General features: G+C 41.3%; 1 protein-coding gene and 1 long non-coding RNA gene across 41 annotated transcripts in view; both read left to right on the top strand.

Annotated features, from left to right (window-relative positions):
• The window catches only part of TACC2 (transforming acidic coiled-coil containing protein 2), a 172682-nt gene that overhangs the window by 138110 nt on the left and 15475 nt on the right, over positions 1-19097 (top strand). For 17 of the 40 annotated variants that reach the window (XM_083506060.1, XM_083506059.1, XM_083506049.1 and 14 more), the window contains 6 exons: positions 1487-1694; positions 8000-8061; positions 8314-8429; positions 9978-10134; positions 10500-10640; positions 13236-13325. In XM_083506060.1, coding sequence (XP_083362186.1) covers positions 1487-1694; positions 8000-8061; positions 8314-8429; positions 9978-10134; positions 10500-10640; positions 13236-13325 — 774 coding nt within the window. The remainder of the gene's footprint in view (positions 1-1486; positions 1695-7999; positions 8062-8313; positions 8430-9977; positions 10135-10499; positions 10641-13235; positions 13326-19097) is intronic. The other 23 variants (XM_083506052.1, XM_083506053.1, XM_083506062.1 and 20 more) reach the window with 4 other exon arrangements.
• LOC310708209 lies at positions 13334-15997 on the top strand. The gene is made up of 2 exons (XR_014526910.1): positions 13334-15283; positions 15672-15997. It is a non-coding gene; the product is annotated as an uncharacterized lncRNA (long non-coding RNA).

The following is a 19097-nucleotide window of genomic DNA, read 5'->3' as shown; positions in this document are numbered from 1 at the left end:
AAATGGAAATAGTGTTTGACAGAGAGACGGATTTCCAAAGTTCTTCAGTGCCCCAATAGCGATTGCATATTGCCCTAGTTCTTCTGTTGCTGAGCCCTTGGTCATGATTCACACAGTCAGCTGATGGACTTGTCATGACTTGTAACACAATTTGTTTCTTAAAGCAGGTATTGCAATGCCACCACAAACTGTGAGAATGTTCTGTGGCATAGCAAAATTCCCTTATTGGGGGCAGCATCAACCCTGTTCTTTTACAAGGGGACTACCACACTTCTGTGTGCAGAGTGGTCTAAAACAATAGATTGGTTTTTTTAAAGTAAATTTGTGTAGAATTGAATTCTTCACTAGCTAACATAGTTGAACTAATCACAAAAACAAATGATGCCCCACTTCATCTCACCTGTCATTTATCCTAGCATTTATTGAAGCAATGATTCTCAGATATCTGTAAGAGAACAAGGTCCATTCATATTTGTTGCCTGGAGTGGCCCTACCATTAGACAAGGTGAGACAACTGTCTCAGGCAGCATATGATAGTGGCAATAGTGGACCTCCCTCCTGCTGTTCCTTCTAAGACCCCCTGGCCTGTGTTTGAGGACAGAGCTGTATATGTTGTACAGCATGTTCTTACTTCTCTAAATTAGCCTGCTATGTCAGGTACTAATGGAGGGCACTCTCCCATCAGCTGTGTTGAATTAGGATTCAACTTCGACTCCATTTGGCTTCTGTATATGGAACAAGGAGGTGACACCATCTTGTCCTTTAGGCAGCAAAATATCTTGAGCTGGCTCTGTCCATACTACAGTGTCTTAAGGGCTGAAATCCTAGGCCAGTGATGGCCAAACTTGGCCCTCCAGCTGTTTTGGGACTACAATTCCCATCATCCCTGACCACTGGTCCTGTTACCATATTTTTCACTCTATAAGGCACACCAGACCATAAGATGCACCTAGTTTTGGGGGGAGGAAAACAAGAAAAAAATATTCTGAATCCCAGAAGCCAGAACAGCAAGAGGGATCGCTGCGCAGCGATCCCTCTTGCTGTTCTGGCTTCTGGGATGGCCGCGCAAAGCCTCTTCAGGGCAGTGGGATGAAGGCTCCCCGTGCCCTGAAGAGGCTTCGCGCAGCTAAGCCAGAATCTAGAGCAGCAAGAGGGAGCGCAGCGCAGCGATCCCTCTTGCTGTTCTGGCTTCTGGGATAGCTGCGCAGCCTGCATTCACTCCATAAGACACACACACATTTCCCCTTACTTTTTAGGAGGGGAAAAATGCGTCTTATAGAGCGAAAAATACGGTAGCTAGGGATGATGGGAGTTGTGGTCCCAAAACAGCTGGAGGGCCAAGTTTGGCCATCACTGTCCTAGGCTCTATGAAGCTTGAATAAGTAGTTAAAAAGAAAGTAAAAGGAAGCCAGATACAAGAGGAGAGACAATTGTTTCTTTCTTTACAGCACAATAGTTATTTAACATTTCTTCCCCCTACTCTCAGGACTCTACGCCACTGCCTACAACCGAGACACCCTCTGTTGTATCCACTGTGGTTCATGCAACAGATGAAGAGAAACTGGCCTCTTCAGTGGGCAACCAGAAATGGACTTGCATGACAGTGGATCTAGATTCTGACAAGCAGGATTATCCCCAGCCTTCGGATCTGTCGACTTTTGTAAATGAAACCAAGTTCAGCTCTCCCACAGAAGGTAAGCTGGCAGAAAGAGGTGGAATCAATTTCCCCTCCTTAAGATGGGGAAAACAAACAGATGTGGAGAGCGATGAATGAAAGCAAATGTGCCTTTTGATTACCTTTGCTCAAGTGCAGGTTGAATTATCCCATTTAATGTTGTCTTCCAGCATATCTAGCTTAATTCACTGCCTCGCTTCTATTTAAGTGCTTTGTTTGCCTAATATGGTTTCCGCATAGGGATGTTTGGAGGTGATCCAGAAAACTCCTGCCGTCAGTAACAAACTGTAATTAGCTTTGGTAGCGATTGTATGAAATCTTTTATTTCTAGGCAGTTTCCTGCACCACTGTTGGAGCTCCCACATTCACATTCTGCTTTTTATATTGCTGCTCCATTAATTGGCCCGGCTCTTGGGATTTCTTTAGCTACTGCTTGTAAGCATCAGTCGTCGGACATATATTATTAAAAATGTGTTTGGAAGATAGTATAAGAGGGAGAAAAGATTTAACAGCGCCCGTTCCCTCGTGCACTATGTAAGTTTGGGTTAACCATGCAGCATTTCATGTGCAGAGTAATGCCATAAGATTATGATGAAAGTATAGGTAGGATCTAAGCATTGTGGAAACCCTGGTAGTCTTTAACCAGATATACACAGTGCATTTAACCCAATTAGCTCATAATTAAGAGGGACATATAAATTTGTGCTTAACTTACTTAACATGAATCTTTGTGTTGTGATCACTGGGACAATAAACGCAGCTCATGTTTTGCAGTTCTCTTTACTCATAACTTTATGCTTCTCAAAATATTAGTGTCAGTACTGGTTCTCTGTGTGTCTGCATGATCCCTGTTTTATGAAATACACACTGAACAGTTTGACAAAATGGGGTTGTTGTTTTTTGCTGGATAATAACAGGTATAGTATTGGGGGGGGGGGTTGCCTCTGCCCTGTAAAACAATGTAAGATTGACTGAGTTAAGGCACCATTCACATAGATAAACATAGACATATATCTGCAGATCAGGCTTTGCCAACCTGGTGCCCTCCTAGATGCTTTTGACTGAAATTCCCATCAGCCCCAGCCATGTGGAGGGCACCAGGTGGACAAAGGCTGCTGTAGGTAGTATTTTGAGAAACTCAGCTGTCTTTTCTATGAATAGGGCAGGTTTTGTTTCTTTACAATTCAGTGTGTTTAGCTAGAATTCACTGTGTTTTGTTTTTGTTTCTTACATTTCTACCACAATCTTTGGCTCTGAAGGGTCCCCAGAGCAGCCCATGAAAGTATAATAGAAGAATAAAACTAATTAAGGTCATTTTATAACGCTAGTCGAAAACAGTATTAAGAAATTATTTTAACAACAGCCTTGAAAGTATCTCTTCCACACAGCCAAAATAGCTTCTGGAAGAAAACCAGTTTTAATTAATTTTTGAAAGGCCTAATCCTGATCAGCTGCCTTACTAATTGGTCCTGTAAGGAGTGTGCCACCATGAAGAAGGCCCTGCTCTTTTGTCAGATTTCTTATTCCCAATAACATGCACACCCACCCAGAGAGCCCTCAGGACCCCATAGCGTACCTTAACTTCAGATTTTGCCTGGTGTCTCCTCAACTCCAGTGAGTGGAAAGGACCCTTCTCATCACAGAGTCACTGTTGTAACATGCAGCACTTGTAAATTCCCTCTGATATATCTGGCTTGCAACTGAGGCTGTAACCTCAGGCATCCTCCAGTCCCTGTTTCTCTCACCCAGCTGTTCCCTTCACAGCTGCCGTACTCTTGCTCTCTCAAGGAAAGTCAGTGTGATATAGTGGCTTGTGTGTCAGACCAGGATCAGGGAGACAGATTCAAATCCCCACTCAGCTGTGAAGCTCTCTAGGTCAGTTTGGTCCAGTCACTTCCCAGAGCTGTTATGGGGCATGATATGGTTATGGGGAAAGAGAACTACGTACCACCTTGAGCTCCCTGGAAGAAAGGAAGGATGTAACTGTGATGAATAAAATGAGTATCGGCTGAGGTGCTTATACTCAAGTTGTAATTTAAAATATTGTTAGAATAAGGAAAGAAAGAAAGAATGCAAGTTCTTCCTTATAGAAAAATAGATTATTATAATCATAATTAGAATGATTTAACACAAGATTTGAACTCAAAACAGACTGGCACCCAGAGTGTCTCTGCATACTAATTTTCCTGCCTCTTGTGTCTACAGGGTAACATGTGGCCCAGATTACCTGTTAATTACAGCAAATAATGTTTCCTCTGTTGGGATCATTTAAATATAATCACACTTTCCCTCTGGACTCCTCTTCATGCTACAGTGAGAGTTTTCGGAGTAATTAAAGGATTCTTTCTGCGACTATCATTTGCACCACCTGTGATTTTTCTTTGAATATCTTTCTGATATCAAAGGCTACCTTCAATAGGCACTTATCATGAACTGAGTATGACACTTGTCACCTTGTTTGTTTATTTGCTAATCCACTAGAATTCTTCTTATCTGGCTACTCAGGATAATTAAGCATTTGACACTTCTGCGAATCCCGAGCCATTTTTATAATAGGGTGCACCATTTATTTATTTTCAGAGCTAGGAATTGCCAAATTGATTCTGGAATCGAGTAAGATGAAATACTCATCAACCCCAAACCCAGAAGAGATGATTTATGCATCTACTGTGAGATAGCGCAAGGACTGAAACTGATGTAATAATAGTATATACCCAAAGAGGGCGTGAAAGCTGTGTCTTCCAGATAACAAGATGTCAGAGACAATTAGAAGAGGTCCCCAAAAGACTGCTGTTAAAGAAAAGGAATAGTCTTAAGCAAGCCTGCAGCTTATTTCAGAACTGATTTGACTTTTTTAGTCTTGATCTTAAAGTTGATTTTGAAATAATATCTGCTCTCATTTTTAATTTTTAACATTATTTTATATGTTAAAATCCCTGTACATTTGGACACACACACATATACACCCACCCCAAACCATGATAGCTTTGCCAGCTATCTGGATTTTATTATTAGATCAAGTGTGAATTTCTCCATGAGAGATAAAATCCATGTCAAATCTTTCAAGCTTTAACCACTGCCATGTTGGCATTTAACATTTCAGGAAATGTTTCATCTGTCGTGCATTGAGCGTATGGAGCTGACATATTTTCTCACGTCAAAATATCATAATTAGCACATTTATATGAGATTATGGAAGGGAAGGCCTTTAATTAACAGAAATGTCTTGGTGATCGAATGTGTGGAAGTTTCAGACAAAGGATGTGATCCAGAGCCCCGAATGCAATGGCTTCTTGTTCCCTTCTGCAAAGGGAAATTCTTCCACAAAGCAGGATTCTCCCCCTCGCCCAAGGAGTGCTCTGCTGCTCACAAATGAGAACAGGAAACCTGTGGTGTCCATGGAATGCCACATATGAATCAGTACTGCTAGATTGTGGTCAAAATCTTCATTGGTGCTTTTAATGTAGCGGATGTTTTGCTGCTGGCCATTGATGCACATTGGGGGAAGGGAATGAATCCTGGTCATTGTAAGTTGGACAGATCCGTCAGGGACTTTCGTTTCACACCTGGTTTATGTACGTGAACCTTTAAAAGGCAGAAACCTAAGAATGGTCAGGGCAAATTAGGGGTTGGAATTATAGGAGCGTGCAATTAATTGTGCATTTGTGATTTTCTGTAACTTGAGCACAGAACTTGAAGCGTCCTGCATGAGGCAACACAAGCAATTTACCAAATGTTTCTAGGGAAAGCATGAAACAGTACAGCATCTGGATTTCCCAAACATGTGTTTCAAAGTGACAAATAGTGTCATGAATGGTGACGAAAGTATTCAGAAATGAATACAGTAATAATACATTTGGTCTGCTGATAGATGCCAGCCATAGTTCTGTGTACCTGCAGTTTAAGGGTGTCTTCCCGCCATAAATATGACCCCCTGTAGATCCAGTATGGAACTGATTCTGTGATGCAAGGAACCCCATAGTGTTTAGAGAGTGATATGCTGGACTCTGTTCGCTTGCAGGAGAATATGCAAGATTACTTTTTGCATTGGAGACCACAGTGCAAACCTCACCGCTGCTCTAAACTTAAAACAAGTCATTCCCATTGCTTTCAGGGAAATGTGCTTCCAAACAATGGCTGGAAACTGTTGAGGCCCATTATTTACTTATAAGGGCTTACCGTATATACAATGGGACTTCCTCTCCCAGGTTTTAGCTGCTTGTTTTAGAATGAGGCTGTGGAATTCAAAGTGGGATGGAGCAAGACGGTCTCTGCTGAACAGCTGAAAAGTCGTAGGGTGATGGTGTGGTTTCAGGGTTTTTCAGCAGCAGATCCGTAGGAGAAATGGTTAGCTCTTCGCCTTTGCCAATCCTTCATCTCCCATGTATCAGCTTTGCCTTCACTGTGGCAAACAAACATCTAGAAACCGTACTTGAGAGGCAAGAAGCTGGGCATTGTAGAGAGGAAATGGCAGACAAGGTAATGTTTAAGAAGCCTTCCCATGCTTGTCCTCACCCCATTGCCTTGAAGCTTGTTTGGCAGTAGCTGGGCTTCCTAGATCCATGTTTACCACCAAACATGACTACCCTCTTCAGGCATTCTTAATATGGCTGAAATGAACATGTGGAGGAAGATGGCTTTCGAAGCAGAGCTAGTGCCCTCCTCCATGTTCTTTCCTCCTCTTTTAATCATGCCCCATGATGAACATCTGAACAGGGCTGATTTTCATCCAGATTTGAGTCCTGCTGCCAAACATGTAATTTTGCTCACAAACTCCTTGTGCTTTCAGCTCTCCCACTGTGTACTTCATCCTTAACATTGTGCCCTTTTAAGTGTTTAAATGAAGTTCCTAATAGCACTGGTAGTTCTCCAGTGGGCAGAATGTAGATCAAGATCTACTGTTAGGTAGATCTGTGTTATTTTTGTGGTAGTTCAGTGAGGATTCTGACTACTGATTGCAAACACAAGAATACCTTTTCACCCCTCTTCTAAATTATTCCCTGAGATGAAGAAAACTTTGAGATAGGAGAAAACTAGGAGTGGATTTTTGTGCAGCTGGACTGAGAGGGTCCTGTAAGGCACACTGTTTCCAAGAGTGATTCACCTGGTGATGGCAGTGCAGGAACAATAACCTCCCAGCAGCAGTGTCTCTGCCACTTACTGGAAGGAGAACGGTTGAGGCAGCAGTGAGGTTAGGGTTGTGTGGGTCAATGGCAGAGCCAAACCGGTGTGTCCACACAGCCCTGACCCTACCACTGCTTCCCTCCTCCCCTTCTTGGTAACCAGAATATGATGTTGTGTGGGGCAGTTGCTGTAGCTCTGACCCATCAGGCAAGTAATTCCTGACTGTTTTTGAGCTCCTATTTTGCACCTTGTTCTAGTTGGTGGACTTAGGTTGGCTGAGAAGTGGCTCTCACAACCATGAAGTCCATCTGCCACTGTTCTAAGGTGTTCCTGCTTCCAAAGATATATGCTTGAGAACAAAATATATGTACAATCTATCTTAATTGGCACGTCCTCATTTAAATGACAGTCATAGTGAAATATAAAGAAGTTGTGGTTGGTACATATTGTTAAGTAACAAGTGGCTCTAAGCCTGGCACAATCACTCTGCTTCCATGCATCAGTCAGATATTTCCTTCCCACACCTCTCCTCCCACTGCTGAATATGTGGGTCTTATGGCATGCCATATATTGGATTTGATATATTGCACATATTAAAAACATTGCTTTGAAAGGACATGAAAGCCTATTCCTTACATAATAATTAAGGGCAGCCAGGCTGTTCTGTGGTCCTTTGCCATGTTAGAGTGTTCACAGCCTATCACTTCAGTCATTTTCATGTCAAGAGAGAAATAATAAAGGGACCACAATTCCTAGATAAAAGCCCCATAGTTTATAGAAGTGACATAATTTGAATGCATCAGCTTGTGAATATGATTTTCCGTTTGAGCGTACAGAACAGAAAGTTCAATCAAGTATACATCATTGTTAATTTAATGGTTTAAGAGAGGGGAAGAGCACTCTGGGCAAATAAAATCTAAGTGTTTGGCCATTTCAGAGAAGAAGAAAGCAGGGGATGAAGAGAAGATATCTAACATTAGGACCTAGACGATGAACGACTTGGATAATCCTTGTTTGTGCCATTGGGCTCTGATTGATATGCAGGCAAAGATCAATACTCAGCATGTTTTGAGTTGTATCTGCCAATTTTGATTTTTGTGCTCATTAGGAAAGCATCAGCTGGCAAGCCTCTAGGCTTTTGTTGTTGTCTCAGAGAGTACTTCCACCACCATAACAAGCACACTTTTCGATTTATTGCAGATCTGGAGTATGGCAATTCCTATGAAATAGAATATATGGAGAAGATTGGTTCCTCCATACCTGTAAGTTTCCACTTGTGGATTTCTTATTTGAGCTCATAGATAAACACAGTCACCCCAGTCTCATAGATCATGTAAATTCAAGGAAACTGAACAACTTGAGCTTTATTTCTTAATTATTTTGAGGCATCACTGAAAATTGGGAGAGAAATTTTAGCACTTCATCACTTTTCATTTGGGGTATGGAGGTGGCTGAAAGCTTCGGTTTATAGAAGATGCACTGTAATTTTTTTCTCTCTCTCTTCTTTCTGACAGCAGGATGATGACGCTCAGACAAAGCAATCTTTGTACCTTATGTTTGATGCACAGCAGGAGAGTCCAGTCAAGTCTCCTCCAGTCCGATTATCAGACTCTACAACTCCTTGTTCTGGGTACTTCACTGCATTATCAAAAAGAATAATTACTTGTAGTAATCATCACAACTAGAACTAGGCCTTCTTATGGACATGATGGTGCACACAGCAGCCAATGAAGCTGAATACTGGAAGATTTGGGACAGATTAAAGAAAGTACTACTTCTTACAGTGTATAGTGAAACTATGGAACTTGATCCCACAAGATGCAGTCATGGCCATTAGCTTGGATGGCTTTTCAGTGGTTCTCAACCTGTGGGTCCCCAGATGGACTACAACTCCCATCATCCCTGAGCTCTGGCCTTGCTAGCTAGGAGTGATGGGAGTTGTAGTTCAACAACATCTGGGAACCCACAGGTTGAGAAAGGCTGGATTAGATGAATTAATAGAGGATAAGGTTATAAAAGGCTACTAGCAATGATTCTCTACCTTGTTGTTGTTGTTGTTGTTGTTGTTGTTGATAGTGGAGGCAGGGCACTACTACTACTACTAGTAGTAATAATAATAATAAGTTGTAGTAGCAGTAGCAGCAGCAGCAGCAGCAGCAGTAATAGTTATAGCCTGACCATCTGACTGGGTTGCCCCAGCCACCAAACAAAAGTTAAAACACAGTATTAAAACAAGAATAGCATAAGATCCTAAAATGCTCATCCATGTTACATATAAACGGGCAGATCCATCTCAAACCCCCCCACTAAAAATATGAGTAGATATGACTATGTCTTCTATATTACTGTTTTCTGGATTCTTTTCACCTGCCCCAATGCCAGCTATGATGAAAGGCAGGATATAATTTTTTTATAAAGAAATAAATATAGTTCTGTGCCAGTGTTACAGTTCCCCATATATTTGCTGGGGTCATATTCCTGACCTGTGTGGTTCCCTAGTCATCCATCAGTGTCATGTGGAACCAGACCATGTAGCAGTGACAACCACCCTACGCAAGTAATTGTTTCATTGTATGTGATGTTTACTATTATTAATAAGAATTAATAATAATTATTAATAAGAGCTTTTGGATTAGAATGTGATTTAATGCACAACAACAACAACAACAACAACAACAACAATTTATTTATACCCCGCCCATCTGGCTGAGTTTCCCCAGCCACTCTGGGCGGCTCCCAATCGAGTGTTAAAAACAATACAGCATTAAATATTAAAAACTTCCCTAAACAGGGCTGCCTTCAGATGTCTTTTAAAGATAAGATAGCTGCTTATTTCCTTCACATCTGAAGGGAGGGTGTTCCACAGGGCAGGCGCCACTACCAAGAAGGCCCTCTGCCTTGTTCCCTGTAACCTCACTTCTCGCAATGAGGGAGCCGCCAGAAGGCCCTCGGCGCTGGATCTCAGTGTCCGGGCTGAACGATGGGGGTGGAGACGCTCCTTCAGGTATACAGGACCGAGGCCATTTAGGGCTTTAAAGGTCAGCACCAACACTTTGAATTGTGCTCAGAAACGTACTGGGAGCCAAAAGTATAGGCTGTGAGGTAGGCATAACTCTCCATCGCGCTATGTATTGGTTTTGCTAGCAAACTGAAAGCATGGTTCTTTATTGTATCTCAGGTCAAGCTTGGAAGAAACCGAAGCCCAGTTGTCCTCTGGAGTGAAATTACAACATCCAGCTTCACGATCACTAGCTGCGAGCCAAGAGACATCAATACAGCCACCTGACAAATCAAAAACAAAAGAACTGGAGGCCACTCCAAACAACATTGACATAGTAAGTTGGTTGATTGTATGCCCTCTATATCAGGCAAAGTAGTTTGAGTGCAGATCCAAGTAGGCCATCGCTTTTAAAATATTAAAGGGTTTAATTGCTTAAGATATATTAACTTTTATTGTTTCTCTCTCTGCAAGAACTCATAGCAAATGTTCAGCTTTTTGTTATATACTCTTTCTCACTCTCGCTCTCTTTTGGGGGCAAATGCCGGCACTTGTAATATGGTGGAAGGAAAGCATTATTTACTACAGATTTTGTTGGTAGTTCCCTAGGGATTAAGCATATATGAAGGCTGGTGCATGACTTTAACCGTGAGTGGTTCTGCCAGTTTTTGTTACCTGTTCTGTATCCTGCTTGCTCTTCAGACCACACCCGAGGACCCCTTTGTCTCTGCTGATGCCCTTCTCAGTAGGATATCTCATCCACCTTCAGTGTGTGATCAGCTTCAATATCTAGAGCCTGACTTAGCAGAAAAGAACCCCCCAATATTTGCTCAGAAACTTCAGGTTTGTAATGGAAGTCTGTCAGTGTTCCTTCAGTGTTTGTAAATGCCAGCAAAAGGCTAATGCCCCTGTCTGAAAAGGGGCGTGCAGCTTAAACCTTCTGCAAACCTACGAGGAGAAGTTGTGCTATGCTAATATTTTTTTTTAACCATTCATGTGAGGGGTGGGCAAAAAGAAAATGAAAGTCTGCACGAGAAATTAGGTGACGTGCTAGTGTGGGTGGAATGCATGCAGGGGTTTGGCTCCTACTTTAAAATCATTATCAGGTGTTTGAATGGTGTATACTATTGCTTTTAACTATTTTCCCCCCTGTAGCTTTGTGCCAGGTTCACAGTTGTCTTATCGATCTTCCAGCATCTTATACTTCCTGTTTGGATGACATTACATCAGGACAATTTTCAGGCGTTTCTCCGCAAAGTGTGACTGACCAGAAGACTGTTTGCAGAACAATGAAGCATTCCTCTGGATATTATTATTATTATTATTATTATTATTATTATTATTATTATTATTATTTTAATTAGAGAGCAGTGGAAGATTATTATTGTTATTAATAATAATAATAAATGACACGTCTAACTTAAAAAAAGAAAAGAAATCAGTCCTCCAGAACACTTCAGTGCTCTGCAGGCAGCATTCTGGCCAGCCACACTTCATTTAAAGTCCCCTGGAGATAATCCTGATGTAGCATTGTCTGAACAGGCATTACAAGAAGTCAGGAGACTGATAAACTACCTAAGAATCCTGCACAAAGCTACTGTACAATAAAAAAAAAGATTAAGTGAGAATTTACAATATTCAGCAACCTCATGATGATTTTAATGTTAAGATCCAGAAGCAAATCCTCACATGCCCTTCAAGTTTCATTAAAGTTATCACACATGCACAAGTGGCCGGGGGGGGGGACAGTTTTGCAGGAGGCAAATGGTTTCACAAAGTGGTGTTGAGGATTCAGTTGTCAGAAACTGACTTTGAACCAGTCATGTCCCTGATGATAAAAATAATATCCTCCAGACCAATTTACAGTCTATAACACACCCACACACCTGTACACACCCCTCTTTTAGAGCCCAGTGTGTGAACTGGGTATACAGTGGTACCTTGGTTGTCAAACTCCTACTCTTGGAACCGTTCAAAAACCAAGCGCAGCTTCCGATTGGCTGCAGGAACTTCCTGCACTCAATCAGAAGCTGTGTTGGATGTTCGGCTTCCAAATAATGTTTGAAAACCAGAACACTCACTTCTGGGTTTTTGCATTTGGGAGCCAAAATGTATGTGTACCAGGGCGTTTGAGAACCAAGGTACAACTGTATGCATGTATGTCCATATAAGTGTACATCCCATCCCATTTGGTCTGTCTCCTGCCTTTGTTTATTGATGAATCATGCATGCAGTGCATGCTTATGTATACTCCTGTGTCACATGTGAAGTTCTAAACACATGTGGAAGAGGGTACATGTAAAGCCAAAGGCATGGCGACCGATCCTCAAAACATTAGGAACAGTCATTTGAGTAGGGAAATGCTCAGTGCGCGCACTGTGAAATACACATGCGCAGAGAACACTTCTGTCTTGTTTCCTCCTCTTTCTATGCTTTATTTGTATATCACCATCTGTTTATAATGTATCCTTTGAATTTGAACTGGAAACATGCGGAATTGCAGTGCAAATTAAAATGTCAGTTCTACAAATGCACTTAGCTTTGGGCTTAAATGCCTACTTTCTTAATGAAGATCAAGATAAAGCATGGCAGAATTAAGTACTCATTTATTACGGCCAGTAGAAAGGATTGCACACAGGAACAAGAACTGCCTCAGTGGCTCACCTCTTGGTGAGATGATGCTGTCAGTCTTGAGGGTGATTCTCTAAGGCTGGAATCCTGTGCACACTTCCTTAGGAGTAAGTCACTGAGCTCAGTGGGACTTGCTTCTAAGTAAATCTTTGTGTGGGTGAAGCTATTGTGAAATGATTTGTACTGCACAGCTAGAGGAGTAGCACATGCCACATTATCTAGCGTGTAAATCTTTTTGCAATGTTTTCTAATAAGTAAATTGGAGTGGTCTTAAGGCAGCCTTCACCAATCTTGTGCTCATCAGATGATTTGGACTACAGCTTCCATCAGCCCTAGACAGCATGGCCAATGGTCAGGTATGATGTATGTTGTGGTCCAAAATATCTGGAAAGCACCAGGTTGGAGAAGGCTGGTTCAAGATGTATGATAATTTTTATCATTCAGTTCTGGTTTATTTTTCAAGTAACTGAAAGCAATTGAATTATGAATGGTGGAAGGAGAAAGCAACATATAACTAATGTCAAAAGAGAAATACAAAATAGATTAAAACAAATAATTTTGTTTCACTAAGTAATTTTTAATGTTCCTTTCTTAACCAGAAAGCATTTGTTGGCCCTACTTTGCTAGAAGTACTTGTTCACATACTGCTTATGTTTCAGTCGAACCCTGAGTTAATGTCTATGTTGTCCCCAAACGGTGATCGTAACAGACTGATATATGGCTTCATTTTGCGAATGTGGACATTCATTTATGTCATGTTTTTAATGCATTTTCCCTGTGCATCGCTCACAACCATCCCACTGACAGGAGGAGTTAGAGTTTGCTGCAATGAGGATAGAAGCCCTGAAGCTAGCCAGACAAATTACCCTGGCTTCTTTCAGCTCCTCAGATACGGAGGTATCTGTGACCTGCCTGCAGTTTGTGTGCAACTGATCACAGCTTAAGGAACCCAAATGCGTTTTCTTTTAACAAAAGTTTATCTGAGTGGTGTTGCGTGGTATTTCTGGCACCTTTGTACTTAGGAGGACATCAAGAAGCATGCCAAGAGTCTTCCTCTAATCCCAAATTCTATCACCTTCACTTGCAGATATGTTTTAAAAATCACTACAGATACAACTTTGGCCATCAGTCTGCTTTGGTTTTCACAAATTAATGGATTTCTTGGTCACTTAACTATTATAGTATCACGACGCAGTTTACAGCTTGGAGGCTTTAATCAAAACAGTAAATTCAATTAAAATACACCTAATGGACCAATATCCCACAATTTGGTGAAAGTCAGCTTTCATGTGGAAATCTTGAAAATTGCAGACAAATGCTGTGAATGTCCAGAACTTGGATATATTGATGAATGTTCACAATTAACTTGCACTGTGTGATAGCACTCACTCCTGTGTGTCCAAAAGTGGGGAAACGTGTAGCTCTTTTTTTAAGCAACCACAAAATTTACCTGGCATTGTTAGCATTCATTTGTGTAGGCCACGATTCACCAAATTTTCGGCATTCACTATAGAATTCTATTGTTTGAAAATGTCCTGCAAGTGTGACACCTAATTTAAGCATCCGTGTCCAGGAGTGTATTTCTTAAAACGGGAGACATCTCTAATTAAATTCTAATTTAAAATTTAATTGTCTATATCTGCGAATGAATAGCATTAGTAATAGCCAGGCACAATATCTGTACTCGAACTGAGCCCTGAGGCTTGTTTTATAGAAGCAGGATTTTGTCTAAATTACCTATACATAAAACTCCAAGGGCTGATGCTTAGTTAGCTATAAACTGCATGGGGGAGCATTTTTGCTGCTTGAGGAGTGATTTTAAACATCTTAACCCCTTTTGCCATTCGTGTTTGAAGGTTAAAAGTTCAGCCAAACCACATCTCAACCTTCTAAGCAACAGGACTAAAAATAAAATAAAATGGGGTGGGGTAGGGGGAGGAGAATTGACAGTTTCTAAGCAAGGGGAGAAAAACTCCCTACACACAAATCTTCTTTATTCTTTGCGATCTAAAGTGTTTCCTTCCTGATAACGCCTACAGCATGCTGGCTGTTGCCATGTTGGTGTGGGGTTGCTTCTGTGATGCATGTGGTCTCGACTAGAGTGAAATGTTAGCTCTTAAGGAGTGTGTTTGATGTGCACAGCTGCTCTGCAGGGTCCCTTGCGGTGGTGTTAATGCAAAGGTCACAGCTCATGAGGTTTGACTGGAGCGGGGTACGTGTGTGGTTTCAGTCCCTTTTTTTATTTACTGCCAGCTGCACATGGCATTTAGCTGATATTCTGCCCTAAAGGAAACATATATTTCCAAATTTTGAGCATATTGTATGCATGTGCTTTTGGAACTCATTTTTGTTTTGTAGCACGCATGCACCACATGTACACAACCGGACGGGGCAGCTGTGGAGCCAATCCCAATGTGATTTTAGCCATCTTCAAAAGCCTTGCACCATAGCACTATAACTGCACTTTGTGTGGCTTAGACGGGCAAGCTGATTTGCAAATGCAAAGTTTATCCCCCCCCCAACTCATTTTTATGAATTGCTCAGCCTAATTACATAACCTGAAGCTCAGCTGCTGATTCAGTGGGCACAATGAGTGTAATCCCCTTTTTATTAAAACCAATGGCAAATTTTCCATCAGTTTATGGTGCGGCTGGGTCGATTTATTTTGCAGAATGCTATGAACAGGGTTTTAAAAATTACTTTACTTAGGGAAATTTGTGTATGTATAAATAAGTGCATGGGAACTGAACCCATATTATTTTAAAAGACTAATAATTCTGCATGTTAAATTCCATTTGAACAAAATTGTAAGTCAGCCGTTTTGTGGTTAGAAAAAGGGGAGCAAAGTAGATACTGTATTTTTCGCTCTATAAGATGCACATTTCCCCCTCCAAAAATTAAGGGGAAATGTGTGCGTGTCTTTTGGAGTGAATTCAGGCTCCTTAGCTTCAGCGATAGCAACGCGAAGCCTCAGAAGCGCAGAGGGAGTGCTCCCGCTGCGCTCCAGAGGCTTTGGGTTGCCTTCACTGAAGGTGAAGGCAATGTAGGAGAGGGAGAGGGAGAGCTGTGCAGCGCCTCTTCAGCGAAGTGGGAGGAGAAATGGAAGGGGCTCTATTTCTCCTGCTGCTTCGCTGAAGGGGCGCTGCGCAGAGAGGGGGAGAATTTTTTCCCCTTGTTCTCCCCCTCTAAAACAAGGTGCGTCCTATGGTCAGGTGCGCCCTATAGAGCAAAAAATACGGTAAGTCAAAAAGCTTGAAAGGACAGTTTGAAGTGAAAGTGGTAAAACGTTCTGATTGTTCTTGAACTCTGAAGACATTGGGAATGTTTTATTCTCTTTGAGGGAAAGGTAGCAGCAGGGGAACTGATAAATAGTCATCTAGATCATTCAGATAGATAGATACAGTGCTTTTTCAGGAAGGGGCGCAGGGGGACGCATACCCCTAAACATTTTGTGAATCTAAGTTTGGCCTCATTGAGGGGTAATATTTCAATACGAGTAGGAAAATGAGAGTACCCCTAAACATTTTTTTAGAAAAAAGCACTGGCTAGATAGTATCCACAACCCCCCCTTTTTTTTTCAAGATTATGTACATTGTCAGCACTAAGTAAAGTAAAAAAGAAAGAGTAGAGCAAGATGATAGAGCAAGGACATAGGATGTGGTAAAATTGATATTGTTTTCCTTTTTTAATGCTGAAGATCTGATATCTGGTAGCATCTCTTCCAGCTTAATAGCTTTTCTGCGCATCTTGCATTTAGACTGGTATCCATGGTCTCAGCTAGATTGGGAAAGGAAAAACAATTTATATGCCTTGTATGTGCGATATAGCATTGTACCACCAGATGGCCCCTTGGAGTCCCGTTTTTCTCTACCTGTTTTCTCTACCCTGTTTAAATTTACAAGGCATTTAACTGAAACACTTCTTTGATGTGTCTAGATCCAGCTCATATGGATTCATGTAAATTAGCATTGCTGTACGACTGGACTTCTGATTATCTGAATTATGACTGTGTCCCTCCCATAACTGAGGTTCAAAAGTACTCTTTTAAACTTCCTTTTAGTTAATGCGCACTAGTATCGTTTATTTCTGCGGTAAAAGATGGACAGTGGCCTAGTTCACACATCATGCTAAACCAAATATGGCTTAGCATGAATGAGCAAGTTGTATGTGCTCCCACGGAGTAAATTACTGCTTCTCTGCATCTCCCCAGTCATTCTGCTGCTGCACAGGGTTGAGCTAAGCTATGGCTTGGCTTAGAGGGTTTTCACAGACAAACCATGAGCCATAAAATATAAGACATATATTGGTTATAGCTCATGCTTATTCTGGAGAGAGCTAGACCATCAGACACACACTCATCTAAATGGTAGCAGAATGACCAGGAGTAAAGCAGCCATGATCTCGTCCCAAGTAGGCATGGCTTGACTTAGTGAGATGTGAAAACCAGGCCATTATGAGAGGATTAGCCTTGGAATTTGCCATCTTTAACACACACATAAACACCTCGCATTAGAAAGCACCTATAGTGGAATGTGTTCACAGCAGGGCTGCCAAGTGATTAAATGATTCCGGTTGATTAATGATCTTACTTTTAATCAGTTAATTACATTTGAGAGATTTAACAAAATGTAAGAAACTTAAGGATCAAAACCATGCACTTGTTAGAAAGAAGGACCATCTTTAATAATCTACCAAATAAAGCTCGAAGCCCTAGTTTACTACTATAACATTAGGCAGCTTTGCATATAATGCTAAACAATATTTTAGTGCTATGTTGATGAGCCTCAACATGCACACAGTTCCTTATTCCTCTACCCACATGCCCAAAGGGAGAATTTCAAAAGAATTTACTTTCACTTTTGTAGAATCTCCCTTTAGTGTTATACTTGAGCTAGACTGTGCCGGATTTACGTATAAGCTAAACAAGCTATAGCTTAGGGCCCCACTCCCTTAGCCCCCCCCCCCCGAAAAAAATTAAAAGTATTTCGCTATTAATATACTTCTTCTTAACTGTGTTTCAGTTCAACAGTTACTTTGATTAAATACATACAGTGGTGCCTCGCAAGACGAAATTAATTCGTTCCGCAAGTTTTTCGTCTAGCGAATTTTTCGTCTTGCGAAGCACGGTGTCGGAAAAGTTTTGGAAAAGCTTCAAAAATACCAAAAACCTCAAAAAAGGCTACCACACCGCGTTCTATGAGTTGCTCCTCGAAGTCAAGTCGCAACTGTATTAGCGGTGTTAAGAAAAAGGAAACAAACTTGCAAGACGTTTTCGTCTTGCGAAGCAAGCCCATAGGGAAATTCGTCTTGCGAAGCAGCTCAAAAACCGCAAAACCCTTTCATCTAGCAAGTTTTTCATCTTGTGAGGCATTCGTCTTGCGGGGCACCACTGTATTTTGTTATGTGCAAATGGCTTTAGATACCTATTAGGTCCATAGATTACCATATAGCATATATTCAACACAAAAAAGAGCGACAATTTGTTTTTGACGAAGCACAGCTGGACATATAAAGGGCCCCATTACCTTCAGTAGCTTAGGGCCTCATCAAACCTAAATCCGGCCCTGGCTAGGAATCTCAATTTAAACTACATTATGGTCAGTTTCATAATAAGCCAACTTCAAAGCATGCCTAATAATAATAATAATAATAATTTTTAATTTATACCCCGCCCTCCCTAGCCAGAGCCAGGCTCATGGCGGCTAACACCAATAAAATTGCAATAAAACATAATGGGGGGAATGATGCATGGGTTTCTTTTAAACCAGGGCTTCTGGATTGAACCTAACACTTAGCTGTTAAGGAGCACCCATTGTTTCGTCATAGAATCATAGCATCATAGAATTGCAGAGTTGGAAGGGACCATGAGGGTCATCTAGTCCAGCCCCCTGCAATGCAGGGAACTTTTTGTCCAATGTGGGGCTGCAATCTGAGATTGAGAGACTGAGAGTCTCATGCTCTGCTGACTGAGTTGTTATGTGTGAGCAAAGCCACTGCTAAGTGTTAGGCTGAACATTATTTGAAATACTTTTCTCTGTAATGTTAAAAGTTCAAAACTCCTTTTTAATTCATAGTTATGAAATGTTCAGATATTTTCCTGGGTGGATTAGCACGATAATGGGGAAACTGGAGGAGCAGCTAATTAAGTACAATCAAGAGATGTTATATCTCTGATTTTGACGGATAATCCAGAAAATTTGATGCTGGAAAGTCCCTGTGTTTAAGTCCCCATGTTTAATCTGAGTTTGATAGTTTCTTCTGATGTCATCTTAGGATAGGAAGCACACTTTTTGGTTAACTTTCCACTTTACGCCACCATTGCCAAGGTCAACTGAAGAAGCAATGGGTGAATCCTCTGGAAGCTACAGTGTCTTACAGTAGCTAAATGCAGATTACTTATAATAGGATCTACTGGATGACTTTGCAGGAACATTAATCCTGCTTGATCGAGGGTAGAAATTAGACTGAGTTTTTCTAGAATATCATAGAGCTGTATGTTTTAGTTGTTTCATCTACAATGAATACAATTTCCTGGAAAATCCCTGAACTAGGGGACTAGGCCTGCTTCTTTCAGCAAGCACCTTTTAGCCATCAGCTAGTGTAGGAACAAAAAGTGACAAGGGTTAAGCCTATGCTCTTCTTGCTCTGCTGGGCCTTGCTGCACACTTC

The sequence above is a fragment of the Podarcis liolepis genome, assembly GCF_965112155.1.
Source record: "Podarcis liolepis genome assembly, chromosome: 5".
Taxonomy (NCBI): Eukaryota; Metazoa; Chordata; class Lepidosauria; order Squamata; family Lacertidae; genus Podarcis; species Podarcis liolepis.
Note: the sequence above shows the minus strand (reverse complement) of the source record. Positions and strands in the feature narration are given on the sequence as shown.